Raw genomic sequence first — 12,969 nt, 5'->3', positions numbered from 1 at the left:
ATTAAGTTATCAACTATGAATTAGTCATACCTAAGTGTTTTCGGAAAGCATATAGGAATATTACTAGAACGCAGTATTAAGTGACGGAGCATAAAGATTTAGAACTAAACAAGTTTATGATTTGATTAACGAACCACAACCACCTCTTACATATTAATATGATTATTATGAACCATTACTATTGTATAACTCTGAGTCACTTTTGCACTGACGCTTGACACTAACATATCTCTTTTATCATTTGAACTTATTTCTATTTTTCTAATTAAGATTGGACATTTCACTTATGCGGAACCAAACCGTGCAAGTAAGGCTCGTTCTTTAAATAAAAAAATTAAAAAAAAAAACTAATGAAAAAGGTTTGAAAACTTTAAGTCTTAACGATAATGACAAAATAAAGGGTAAATTGAATAGTATCAAGATTGATTTTTTAGTGTAAAAATATGATTTTTCGTTAATGTGAACAGTTAGGGAGTTTTTCGTTAAAATTCCCTTAAAAAAAAATGTGACTTGGTCAATTAATGTGATGTATATAATATTAGAGTAATACTAATTAGATCAAATTAGGTGAGGTTAACATTGAACTTAATAAGTGAGACTTGATACAAACAGCAATCCGACTCTGAACGTATCATAGATTCATAATCTTAACCACTGTTTAAGAAAAGAAAGGACCTCCTACTTGGAATTATTGATATTTTTTTTTATATGTAATCAATTTTGTGAGGTTCTTGCCGCCCTTCGTAAACATTTACTTTTATATATAAGCACAAAATTAAGGAAAAAGCCAAAATAACAATAGAGAACACCATGCATGATGAGGACCACCTATAGCACTTTAGGGAGTTCCCAAATTGAATTGCTGGCTGCAATAATGAAACCAGAAATAGAAAAAACGATAATAATAACGCTGAGATCTTCAGAAATGAAAAAAAAAAAAAAAAAAGTAATAGGAAGTTACATATTGATATGATCCCAAGGAAAGTGGGTTTATATTTCGTTTCTGAAGATACTTTTGGGAAGTTGCATATATCATTTCAGTTTGAACTCCATTCATTAAAACCACAAATGTTTTTTTTTATATACACACGTTAAACTGTGATTAGTATGTAAGTACTACTGGTTATTTTCAAGGGTACTTCAAATTTTCAAGGAAGAAGGTAAAATGACTTTTTATTGGGAAAGAGAAATGCTAAAGAGACTTTCAAAATGTGACTTTTTATAGGTTCTTTGCCATCTTACATTTTAATATTAATTTCCTTGTCAAAGTTATAAAATACTCTGCAAAAAAAATGAGTTCATAAAAAATCTCACTTTTAAGAGAATTTTCTTAACATTTCTATTTGAAAAATTATGAAGTCTAAAAGTAATCATTATTGCAGCAAACAATTGAATTTGGGAACGCTTCCAAAAGTTTTTTTTTTTTTAGGGAAATTACGAAGTTAATGAAATCTTCAGAAACGAAAAATAGTAACAGTAATAGGAATTGGGTTCTTTGGAATACAAAGTCTCAAAGTTCAAAGTAGTCATTATTACTTGCATACTAATCACAATTTGATGTGTGTATAATATTTATTTATTTACTTTTTTTTTTTTTTGTGATTTTATTGAATTAGGCTTATATATGTATATGTCAAACTGTAATGTATAAGTAATACATAAGTAATACGGTATGCAGTGTTGAATTCAAAAAGTGGTAATAAAAAGTTACATAGTGATACATAGATTTGTAAGTTGAGTAGTCATGGTCTTTCAACTTTAACTCAATTAGAGCAATGATCCCTCAACTAAAACTTCATTAACAATGGTCCCTCTACTCATCAAAACGTGCAGTTATGGTCATTTTCGTCAACTCCGTTAGTACTTCCGTCAAAATGAATCACGTGACTTGCACGTGAGGCTGAATCAAGGGGCAAATATAGAAAATCAAATAAGAAAAATTGTATTAATGGTCCCTCAACTTTAATCCAACTGAAGAAATGGTCTTTCAACTTTAATCCAATTGGAGCAATGATCTCTCAATTTCAACCCAATTATAGCAATTGTCCTTCCAACATAACTTATTTTGATAGAATTTTGATGGAGTAGACGAAAATGACCATAACTACACGTTTTGATGGTTGAGGGACTAATGGTAATGAATTTTTAGTTGAGTGATCATTGCTACAATTTACTCTGGTAAATTCCCAAAAAGAGAATACTTAGCCCCTTGGAACCAAACATCTCTCGGCATCTGTAAAGCACACTTTCATATATGTCCAAAGAAATTTCTTTTATAATATCAATTGCTAAATTTATACATGTGTTAAACTGTGATTTGCACGTAAAGAAATCAATTAATGTTCAGTCCGAGAAAGCCAAAGTAACAACAATCCATTGCTACCTGAACCAAACGTACAATGTAAGGAAACAAAAACAATAAAGTAAAAACGAGTGACTCACCAAAGCTTTGTAATACATCCATGATCCACGACTGATTGGTTCCTTGTCCAACAAGGCAAGGCCTTAAACTTAAAATCACATCCCCAACTTTGACTTCAAGTGTTTGACTTGACATCTTGGATTTATAAAACCCTTGGGCAGGCTTTGGCTTAATTATAAGTCTGTCCGTCTTCCACAGAGACTAGTCTTCTTCAAGGAAAACTCTGCAAATTCCTCCCTTCTTCTTATTCTTCTTCCTCCTCCAAAACCCTTCGATTCTCGGCATAAAAACTACTTTTGATTAGTTTTTGTTAGTATTTTATTATTCCTGGTCAGAGCTTCAGGCCCGATTGAAATGAAGGTGTAATTTCTCACTCTGGCGCTCTAATCCAATTTATATACTAAAGTTTCTTTGTTTGTGAAAATTTCCTGCAACTCTGTTTTTTTGTATTTATTTTCTTTCAAGGATTATTGGGTTGATAAGAATATTATCAGATAGTTTAGTTTAAGTTTCAAAAACCTTCCTTTTTGCCCTTTCAGACAGAAAATAAAATCATCTTCTCAATTGTTTTCGGCTGTTATTTCATGCTTAGATTTCTGAACTTTTTTTATCCTTCTTGTACTTCTGATTTTAGTGACTGATTTCAGATTTTAATGATGAATGTCCATTTTCTTTCTGCAGAAAGTTGTACTGAAATTGGATTTACACGATGACAAGGAAAAGCGAAAGGCCTTGAAAGCAGTCTCTAGCCTTTCAGGTATCAACGATCAACTATATATAGCATATGTTAGTTCAATTTGCCTCCATGAAAAACTTAGAAAATAATAATAAAAAAGTGATTTCTGAATTCTTTCATTTATCCGCACCTATTCGAGCATCCATCCGGGATATTATCACCGAGAATTTTTTTAAAAAAAATAAATAACAATCATAGGCTTTGTTGAATCATAATATTAATATTTCATGCACTTATTGACTTTTTCTTCCCTCACTTGTATAAATTTTGCAGGCATTGACTCAATTGCTATGGACATGAAGGAGAGGAAACTAACAGTGATCGGCGACGTTGACCCGGTGGATGTCGTGGCCAAACTGAGAAAAGGGTGGTACACAGACATTCTAACAGTTGGGCCAGCAAAGGAAGAAAAGAAGGATGATAAGAAAGATGGAGGGGCTGCCAAAAAAGATGAAGGCAAGAAAGAAGATGATAAGAAGAAGGCTGATCCAGTTGCTGAACTTGTCAAAGCCTACCAAGCATACAATCCTCACATGACCAAGTACTACCATGTCCAAAGTGCTGAAGAAAACCCTAATTCCTGCGTTATCTGTTAATTAATTGATGATTAGCGGTTTGATCATGTATTTTTGGTAAGGCCATCTGAATTTTAATTTCTAATCATGTTATGGAACCAATTGGAGGCCAGCCAAAGAAAAGTTTGTGGTATGTTTATATGGTGCAAGTAGCTTGAAAAGTAAGTGTCTGAACTTTGAGATTTCAAGCATTTTGGTAGTAAAATTCAAATGGGGTTTTCAAGTTTGCTACAATTTGAATTCTTATTTTAGATTAAAGTTAAATCCACAGCTAATTACTTACCTAACTTCTATCAAATTCATGTTTGATTTGGGTTGTTTTGATCTGTTAACTTCTGCTACTTAACATGATTACTTGTGGATGAAATTTTTTGGACTGCAATAAAAAATTACATGATTATTCATCATCTGGGCCAGTGGGAATTAATTTAGTTTTTCTTTGACAAGTTCATAAATCTTTTATTTGAAATCCATAGGGAGAATGATGTATTTATAATATTGGAATAGTTTATGGAAATTTGTTAGATGCACGATCCCATTGTTTAATAGAAGAAAAAAAATAAGTGGCAAACAATTCAGCTCACCAGAAGAAAATGAAAGAAAGAGGCAATGGCACACACATTGACTTCTAGGAATTATAAATATTATAAATATTTTTATTTAAAATTAAACACAAATAGTGCTTTATAAAAACTGACCGCACGATATACGATGAACGAACACGATTCACAGATCACCAAGATCCCCACCAAAAGGATCCGAAGAGGATCCTGTTGGGACTTGTAGAACTAGAAGAAGATATCCTTTAATCTATGGAGTCGGATCATGTTGATGTGTGACTACACATACAAAATTTAGGCTTTTTAATTAGAGTATTAATTCAATTGTAGTGCCACTACAACAATTGTGAGACACGAGTCGTATCCTGAAAAACTGTACATAAGAACTTTGAAAAAGAGGCCAAAACTTAACAGTGCTTTTGGAAAATACTTATAAAAGCTATAAAATGTCTGTCTGTTCCTCATCCACTGCAACCAATTTAAAATATTTCAATTGTTTTTGGTGTTTCTTGGTTTCACGAGAAATGTTAAATATTTGGGTTGCTCGCTGATTTTATGTAATTTGTTGTTTCCCTTACTTGATATTGAAGTTGTTGAAACCTTCTTATGGTTAGGGTGTTCAATTTCTAATTATGTAATTTATTGTTAAGAAAATTAATTAAATATTTTCACACCAACAAGAGAAAAAAGAACGTAGTTGATCACAAGGGTCATAGACCATATGGTGCGATGGCCCATAGCTTTTCAAACAAGTTAATGGGTCAGTTTTTTGACCGCGATTGGATCAACTTCAACGTCTTTTTCTATTTATTCAGACCGGGACGGCTCAATTAACAATAATTTTCCATGGGTTCGGATCTTTGCGGAGATTAGTCCCTAACTAGAAAATGTGTCCATGCTTCGCTGCGGGGACAATGTATTATAGTCGGAACATGCATAAATAGTTCCTACACAAAGTAACTAAAATAACGGTACAGTACCTAAGAACCAATGAAGTGATCCTTTGCTTGCTATATATGGATATACATGCTATAAGAAACAATTAATTTGCAGATCGTATTTTGTCATCACATTATAGTAATCAGCCCACTCCATTCGTGAAAAACAAAGAAAAAAAAGCAAACAGAAAAGTAGAAGACACAATACTTAAGCATCCGGCAAGAATGGCAAGCTTGTGAAAAAATTGCAAAACCTCTTACAAATTCAATCGCCAAACGTTATACTGTAACCCATTTGTAATCGCCAAACGTTATACTGTAACCCAAGACAAAGATAAAGCATATAGTTTGTTTACAAATCAAAACAAAATGCTGCCATAATGTGCGACTGAAAAAATGCTTCTTAATGCGGTCTTGCAAGAAATGAATGTTGTTCGAAAACAGCCCATAAATCTCTACCACCCCAATCTTCTAAATAGAAGCATAAATGGACAATCGAGAACTTCATCAAATAAACAACAAAAAAAATCTGATGTAATCTGTCAAAAACCAAAATAAAGAATAAAATGAAAGTGATCATTCGAAGGCAACATGGGCTATTGTTTGGGCTATTGTTTTACTTTAGTAAAACAATAGCCCAAATAATTATTAAATAAATAAGAAGATAAGAATTGACATAAACCCAACAAAGATTGAACACGAAACGACGACAGATCAGACAACGGCCAGCACGGAAACTTCACCCCGTCGTGCGTCACATTCCTACACATAAAAATAATAATAACAAATAAATAAAGTATTAAATTTAAGGGAAATTCAGTACCGATTTAACACGACCTTACACAAAGCTTTAATCTCTACCCAAAATCTTCAAAAATCAAACTTGGCTTTAACCAAAAATTTAAAATTTACCTGCCGCTGTTGCCCTCTAACTTGATCCGGCGGAGTAGGGCAGTGGTTTTGCCGGCGAACATGGGACCCATGGTAACATGGACCTCGCCGGAGGTAGAAGAGTCACTGGTGGGGGGGAATAGAGGGCTTGAAGGAGGCCATGGATTTTGTGTTGCAGAAAGAGGAGAGGTTGAAGATTTGGGCTTTTCCACCGCTTTCCTATTCGCGATGACCAACACGCGTAGACGCGGGGCAGAAAAAGAAAAAAACCGATTGCAGGAAAGGCTATCGATGAAGAACGCGTGGCCATCAACGGCAAAGTCGTCCTTTCACCGTGCAAAGGAGGATAAAAACATACAATCAAGAAGAAGCTGAAGGGCAAATTCGTCCGGACACTATAGAACAATAGTGCCATCCTAAAAACTCAGTTGGGTGTGAAGATTAATTTGGTGTTCGGGGAAGGGCGGAGATGATATTGTAATCCTCTACTCGAACCTGCCGGCTTGAAATATATTAATTGTTCTTTGACAAATCTATTAGGGTGCGATTGTTTGTTATTATTGGCTTTCACTGGTTTGTACTGGATTACGTAGCCTCGTATGTGTTGTTACACGCATGGACTAGCTTTAGTGGAATTAAATAAGACGTGTGTAGACTAAATGCTTCGCTAGCAAACCTCGTCTGCTTCGCTTCGTCATGGTCATCTTCCTCCCAAAGGAGCCCACCGGGTGGAAAGTCGGCCCAGCGACGGTGTGCTCGCCGTCGTAAGCCAAGTAAACAATAGACCCCTCTGCAAGATTCAGCGCTGTAAGAGGTGTGCTGGGATTGGCCACGTCGGTGAATCGGGCGATTTCTTCCTGGGTTTGGATTTGAGTTTCGACGCGGTGGTGCGCTGCGGGTTCTCCACTGTGACTCGTTCGAGGTCGTCTCTGCTGCAAACTCTGAGCATCATCATTGCGATAAGGTAGCACGAGGTGTTTTGGGGTTTTTGATGTGGGTGGGAGGGCGGGGATTGGAGTAGGAATCAGATTCTGGGAGAGCGTGAGGTGGGGAATTGACATAAACTTGGCGAATGAAGAGAAGCGGAAGTGAAAGGGGAAGGGGAAGAGTTGTGGAAGTGGGAGACTAAGAGAAGCAAAGAAGAAGAGTGCTCAACAATATACTACAAACGGACGACTTGTTTTTATTATTATTATTTTTTTTAGTCCGACATTATATCAAATGTTTCTTTAAGCTATTCTAGTTTAATTTATTTTAAATCAGTTCAGCTTAGTACATAAAGCTAATCTAATCCGAAATAGTCCGATACAACAAGCACACCCTTACTATTAATAAAGGGCTACGAACTATTTAATTTATTTTTCCAATATTAGTGATATATATTTTCAGATCTTTTAAGTTGAACTTTTATTATTTCTAGTCACTTATTATAGTTTGGTAGTATTTCTTTTAGCTAACTGATCTGAAATGGTTCTGTTAAAGTTCAATTTTTTTTGAATTTTAGTATTGAATTTTGAATGTCTATATTTTGTATTATGTAAAACCAAGTACAAGGAAAGCTCATATAAATGAGCAGAAGAAGGGAAAAGAAAACAAAAGCCGAAAGAAAGGTGAGGACAAGTAGAAAACATGAAAAAGTAAAGGTGAGGAAAACATGGAAAAGTAAAGGTCACCATACACCCATGCTTTCTGTCACTATACACCCATCACCATATACCCATGCTTTCTTCCAATACTCCCCCTCAAGCTGGATCAAAGGGATTAATTGATCCAAGCTTGAACAAAAGACGTTGAAAATCAGCAGAGGGTAATCCTTTTGTGAAAATATCCGCAAGTTGATCATGACTGCGCGTGTAGTGAGTGTCGATCACCTTGGACTGAACTTGATTTCTGACGTAGTGACAATCAGCTTCAATATGTTTAGTTCGCTCATGGAATACAGGATTCGATGCAATGTGCATCGCGGCCTGATTATCACAGTGTAGGGACATGGGTTGTTGATGAGGAAAACCTAAAGTCAACAGAAGGCTTTTGAGCCAAATAAGTTCACAAGCAGTGGACGCCATAGCACGATACTCTGCCTCTGCACTAGAGCGTGCAACAACACTTTGTTTCTTGCTTTTCCAGGTAACTAGGTTGCCTCCCACAAACGTACAAAACCCAGTGGTAGACTTGCGATCGAGAGAATTGCCTGCCCAGTCAGCATCGGTATAGCCTGAGATCTGAGTGTGACTATTGTTGCGCATAAGAATTCCTCTACCAATGGAACCCTTAAGATAACGTAGCACACGATGAACAATCTTCAAATGATCCATGCTTGGAGAGTGCATAAACTGGCTAACAATGCTGACAGCATATGATATATCAGGACGTGTGATAGTCAGATAAATGAGTTTGCAAACCATTCTTTGATAGTAACTTAAATTGGGAACTGGATCACCGTGAGTTTTTAGCTTCAAGTTGCTATCCAAGGGGGTACGAGCAGGCTTGCAATCTGTCATTTTTGCTTCGTGAAGAAGATCCATGACATACTTGCGTTGGTTGAGGAAGAAACCCTTGTGAGAGTGTGCCATCTCGATGCCCAGAAAGTATTTGAGAGTGCCAAGATCCTTGATAGCAAACTTGTTGTTGAGATACTGTTTAAGAGCATTAATCTCTGACATATTATCACCTGTCACAATTAGATCATCAACATAAATGAGCACAACTAGTTTACCCACTAAGCTGGAACGAACAAATAGGGAAGAATCTGCAATACTTTGACAAAAACCAATCCTTTCCAGAACATGACTGAGCTTGGCATACCATGCACGTGGACTTTGCTTGAGACCATAAATGGATTTATGGAGTTTGCACACCATTTCTGGATTGTTTGATTGAGGATGACCTGGGGGTAGCTTCATGTAAACCTCTTCTTCAAGTTCACCATGCATGAAAGCATTTTTAACATCCATTTGAAAGAGAGGCCATGCATTGTTAATTGCAACCGACAACAATACTCTAACAGTGTTCATTTTTGCCACCGGAGCAAATGTTTCTTTATAATCGACGCCATAGGTTTGTGTAAAACCTCGAGCAACCAAGCGAGCCTTATTCCTTTCGATTGTGCCATCTAAATGAAACTTAGTTTTGTACACCCAACGACTCCCCACTGCCTTCTTTCCTTTTGGAAGTTTCACTATAGTCCATGTGTTATTTTCATGGAGGGCTTGAAGCTCCTCTGCCATAGCATTTCTCCACTCACTGTGAAGATTGGCTTCTTGAAAACTTTGAGGTTCTCGAGCTTCATTAATGGCACTTAGGAATGTAGCAAAAGAAGATGAGACTTTGCTATAATCAATAACATCAGTCACGGGATACCTGGCAGTGTAGGTCACATAATCATGCAACTTGGATGGAAGTTTCCTCTCTCGTGCAGGATTGCGACGAACTGTAGGAGATTGAACTACAGGTATTTGAACAACATCATGGTTGGAAGGATCACTGGAGGGTGCAGTGTGAATCTCTGATGAGGAAGGGTTTTCATCTTCAAGATGTTCCACCGAGTGAAGGTTAACATCATCCGGCACATGATCACTAGGAGTGCATGTTGCATCTTCTCCGTTTGGATATGGAAAAGGAAATAAGTCCATCAAATGCTCCCCCTGTCTAGAGTAATCCAGTGATTGTGAGAAGTAAGGAACATGTTCTTCAAATTTAACATCCCTTGAAACAACCATTTTTCTAGTTGTTGAATTATAGCACTTGTAACCTTTTTGGGTAGATGAATAACCTAGAAAGACACATTTGGCAGCCCTTGGGTCTAGCTTGTCACGATTTTGAGTTTGAATGTGAACAAAGCATGTACACCCAAAGACTCTCAAATGGGAAAAGTTGATCTTTCTATTTTTCAAGACCTCATAAGGTGATTTAAAATTCAACACTTTACTAGGCAATCTATTGATGAGATATGCCGCAGTAAGGACTCCTTGAGACCAAAACTTCTTAGGCACATTCATGTGAAACATAAGAGCTCTAGTCTTCTCAAGTAGATCTCTATTCTTCCTCTCGGCCACCCCATTTTGTTGAGGTGTTCCAACACAGCTTGTTTGGTGTAATATACCATGCGTGCTCAAGTAGTGTGACATGTTATGAGACATATATTCTGTGCCGTTATCTGATCGTAAAATATGAATTTTTGAAGCAAATTGGGTGGGCACAAGTCTATGAAAATCTTGAAAAACTTCCATCACTTCACTTTTAAATTTGAAAAGATACAACCAAGTAATCCTTGTGAAATCATCCACAAAAGTTACAAAATATTTGTATCCATCAAAAGACTCTATAGTTGGTCCCCAAACATCGGAATGCACAATTTCAAAAGGGTTACTAGCCCTAGACAAAGAGGAAGTAAATGGTAATCTAGTAAACTTAGAAAAATGACAAACATCACAAGGACTTGTAACTTTGCACATATTTGGGAACAAGGTGGATAGAACTTTTTCAGAAGGATGTGCTAGACGTTGGTGCCAAAGTTGTTGTTCTTGAGCTAAGCTTGAAGTGACTTGAAAACCCTTGGGAACTTAAATATGCTTGGAAAGATAGTAGAGACCATTTAAGAAAAATCCTTCACCAATCGTCTTCTTGGTGACTACATCCTGAAAGATCACATTTTTGGGAGAGAAAATGGCAAGACAATTTAATGAGTTTGTGATCTTGCTAACAGATAAAAGTTGAAAACGGAATGAGGGAACATAAAGAGCCTCAGACTCGACATCACTTGAGATCAAATGTATTTTTCCTTTTCCCACAACCATAGCATTTTTTCCATTGGCAACTGACACTTGGGATGGAATAGAAAATTTTTCAAATTTATGCAAGTTTGTAGACTTGTTAGTCATATGATCAGTGGATCCAGAATCTATAATCCAATAATCATGCACATTACCAATGTTGAGAGCAGTTGAGAAGGAGTGTAAGATACCTGGGATGTCCCTTTGTACCACGCCTTCATTTCCAGCCAGGAAGCCAGCAAACTGTCCTAGTAGTGTAGTTTGATTGTTGTCACACTGATTTAGTGGTCCTTCACTATCTCCAAGACCTTGTTTCTTGTGAAGAAACATAGCAAACTCGTTGATCGGTGCAGCTGAATTAGTGGTGAACTTCAGTGCTCCATCAGAAGAAGTTGTGGCAACATGATTTGCCTTGTAAGAAGGGTTGTACGAGCCTTTCGAGACACCTTTGTTATCCCTAGGAAACTTTGGTTTTAACTCTGGATGAAGAATCCAGCATCGATCTCTTGAGTGCCCACCAGCATCACAATGGCTACATTTTAAGCCAGTTTTCTTTCCTTTGTAGCCTCTTTCCTCACCAAGTTTTTGGTTAGAGAAGTAAGCCCTAGCTTCTGGTATATTTGCCTTCATGTCCAAGGTCATGACTTTCCTTCGAACCTCTTCTCTTTGAATTGTGGCACACACACTTGAAAAAGAAGGCAGGTCGGGATTCATGAGGATATGACTTCGAAGATCTTCGAATTCAGGACTCAGGCTTGCTAAGAGTTGGATTATTTTGTCTTCCTCGGCTCTTTTAGTTAGCACAGCAGCGTCGATGGTGTGTGGTCGATACACATTCAGCTCGTTCCACATAGTGGTCAGCTTTCCAAGATGTTGCACAAATGGCTTCCCTTCCTATTGCAAACCAGCAATGTCCTTTTTTAACTGAAACACTCTAGCCACATTGTTCTGATTTCCATACATTTCCTTGAGATTTTTCCAAAGAGTCATGGAGGATTCAGCATAGCTAAAAATTTCTGCAATCTTACGATCCATGGAATTGAGTAGCCACGACATGACCAACTGGTCTTTGCATAGCCAAGCATCATACTCCGGTGAGGTAGTCTCAGGCATTGGAATAGCACCATTAACATAACCAAGTTTTGATCGTCCTCCCAGAGCAAGAGAAACTGCTCTCTCCCATGGAAGATAGTTAAACTCATTTAGCAAGACAGAACTAAGACGTTGATTTGGGTTGATATCAATATCTGAGTGTGGTGATGGTGGAGTAGCATGAAAGCCGTCTCCTTCCAAATTTACTAAGCTTTCTTCAGCCATGATTGAAGGACAAGAAGCTCACAAATCTCTCAAGAGAACATCACAGAGACAGGCCGGTTAGGGTCACTGCTCTGATACCATATTGAATTTTGAATGTCTATATTTTGTATTATGTAAAACCAAGTACAAGGAAAGCTCATATAAATGAGCGGAAGAAGGGAAAAGAAAACAGAAGCCGAAAGAAAGGTGAGGACAAGCAGAAAACATGGAAAAGTAAAGGTGAGGAAAACATGGAAAAGTAAAGGTCACCATACACCCATGCTTTCTGTCACTATACACCCAGAAAACATGGAAAAGTAAAGGTCACCATACACCCATGCTTTCTGTCACTATACACCCATCACCATACACCCATGCTTTCTTCCAATATTTAGTCACTCCAATAAGTCTGCACCCACCTTGACAACCGCTCTATCGAATTCTCTTCTAAGTTTCATCGTTTTTCAGCCCTTGGAAACTCAAGGCTGGCCTTGTCAAACAACCCGTTAACCCGCCCAACCCACCTAAAAACCTATTTTATTATTATTATTATTATATTATTTATTTTTTTTTTAAGGAAGACAACTAATGGCAAGTCATGGTTATTCATCCCTAAAATTGTTCTGACCTTGACAGGTCGGTCTACAGGTTGAGTGTGAATTCAACTCAACGCACGCAATGTCCAGCCCTAATAAATTATAATCTTAGGTATATCATCATATAAATGATTTCATTCTTATTTTGTTCTTCAAGAATATCTTCTTCACAATAATATTGAT

The 12,969-nt window shown here is 36.9% G+C and overlaps 2 protein-coding genes and 1 long non-coding RNA gene across 3 annotated transcripts; 1 reads left to right on the top strand and 2 right to left on the bottom strand.

Moving 5' to 3' along the window:
• The first annotated feature begins 2,590 nt into the window (after nt 1–2,590).
• Nucleotides 2,591–3,967, top strand: LOC137711686 (heavy metal-associated isoprenylated plant protein 39). Its single transcript, XM_068450949.2, has 3 exons — nt 2,591–2,782; nt 3,104–3,179; nt 3,432–3,967. Exons 1-3 carry the CDS (start codon nt 2,777–2,779, stop codon nt 3,752–3,754), a joined length of 405 nt encoding a protein of 134 aa, XP_068307050.2. The 5' UTR covers nt 2,591–2,776; the 3' UTR covers nt 3,755–3,967.
• Nucleotides 3,968–5,278: 1,311 nt separating this feature from the next.
• Nucleotides 5,279–6,798, bottom strand: LOC148696268 (uncharacterized). Its single transcript, XR_015963585.1, has 2 exons — nt 6,144–6,798; nt 5,279–5,993 (listed from the first exon to the last, which is right to left on the bottom strand). It is a non-coding gene; the product is annotated as an uncharacterized LOC148696268 (long non-coding RNA).
• Nucleotides 6,799–7,791: 993 nt separating this feature from the next.
• LOC137748106 (uncharacterized) lies at nt 7,792–12,211 on the bottom strand. The gene is made up of 5 exons (XM_088695171.1): nt 11,954–12,211; nt 11,086–11,788; nt 9,193–9,720; nt 7,994–8,793; nt 7,792–7,869 (listed from the first exon to the last, which is right to left on the bottom strand). Exons 1-5 carry the CDS (start codon nt 12,209–12,211, stop codon nt 7,792–7,794), a joined length of 2,367 nt encoding a protein of 788 aa, XP_088551297.1.
• Nucleotides 12,212–12,969: the final 758 nt, after the last annotated feature.

This window comes from Pyrus communis, chromosome 6 (assembly GCF_041283825.1).
Source record: "Pyrus communis isolate YQ-2024b chromosome 6, ASM4128382v1, whole genome shotgun sequence".
Classification (NCBI taxonomy): Eukaryota; Viridiplantae; Streptophyta; class Magnoliopsida; order Rosales; family Rosaceae; genus Pyrus; species Pyrus communis.
This window is presented reverse-complemented; position numbering and strand designations above follow the sequence as displayed.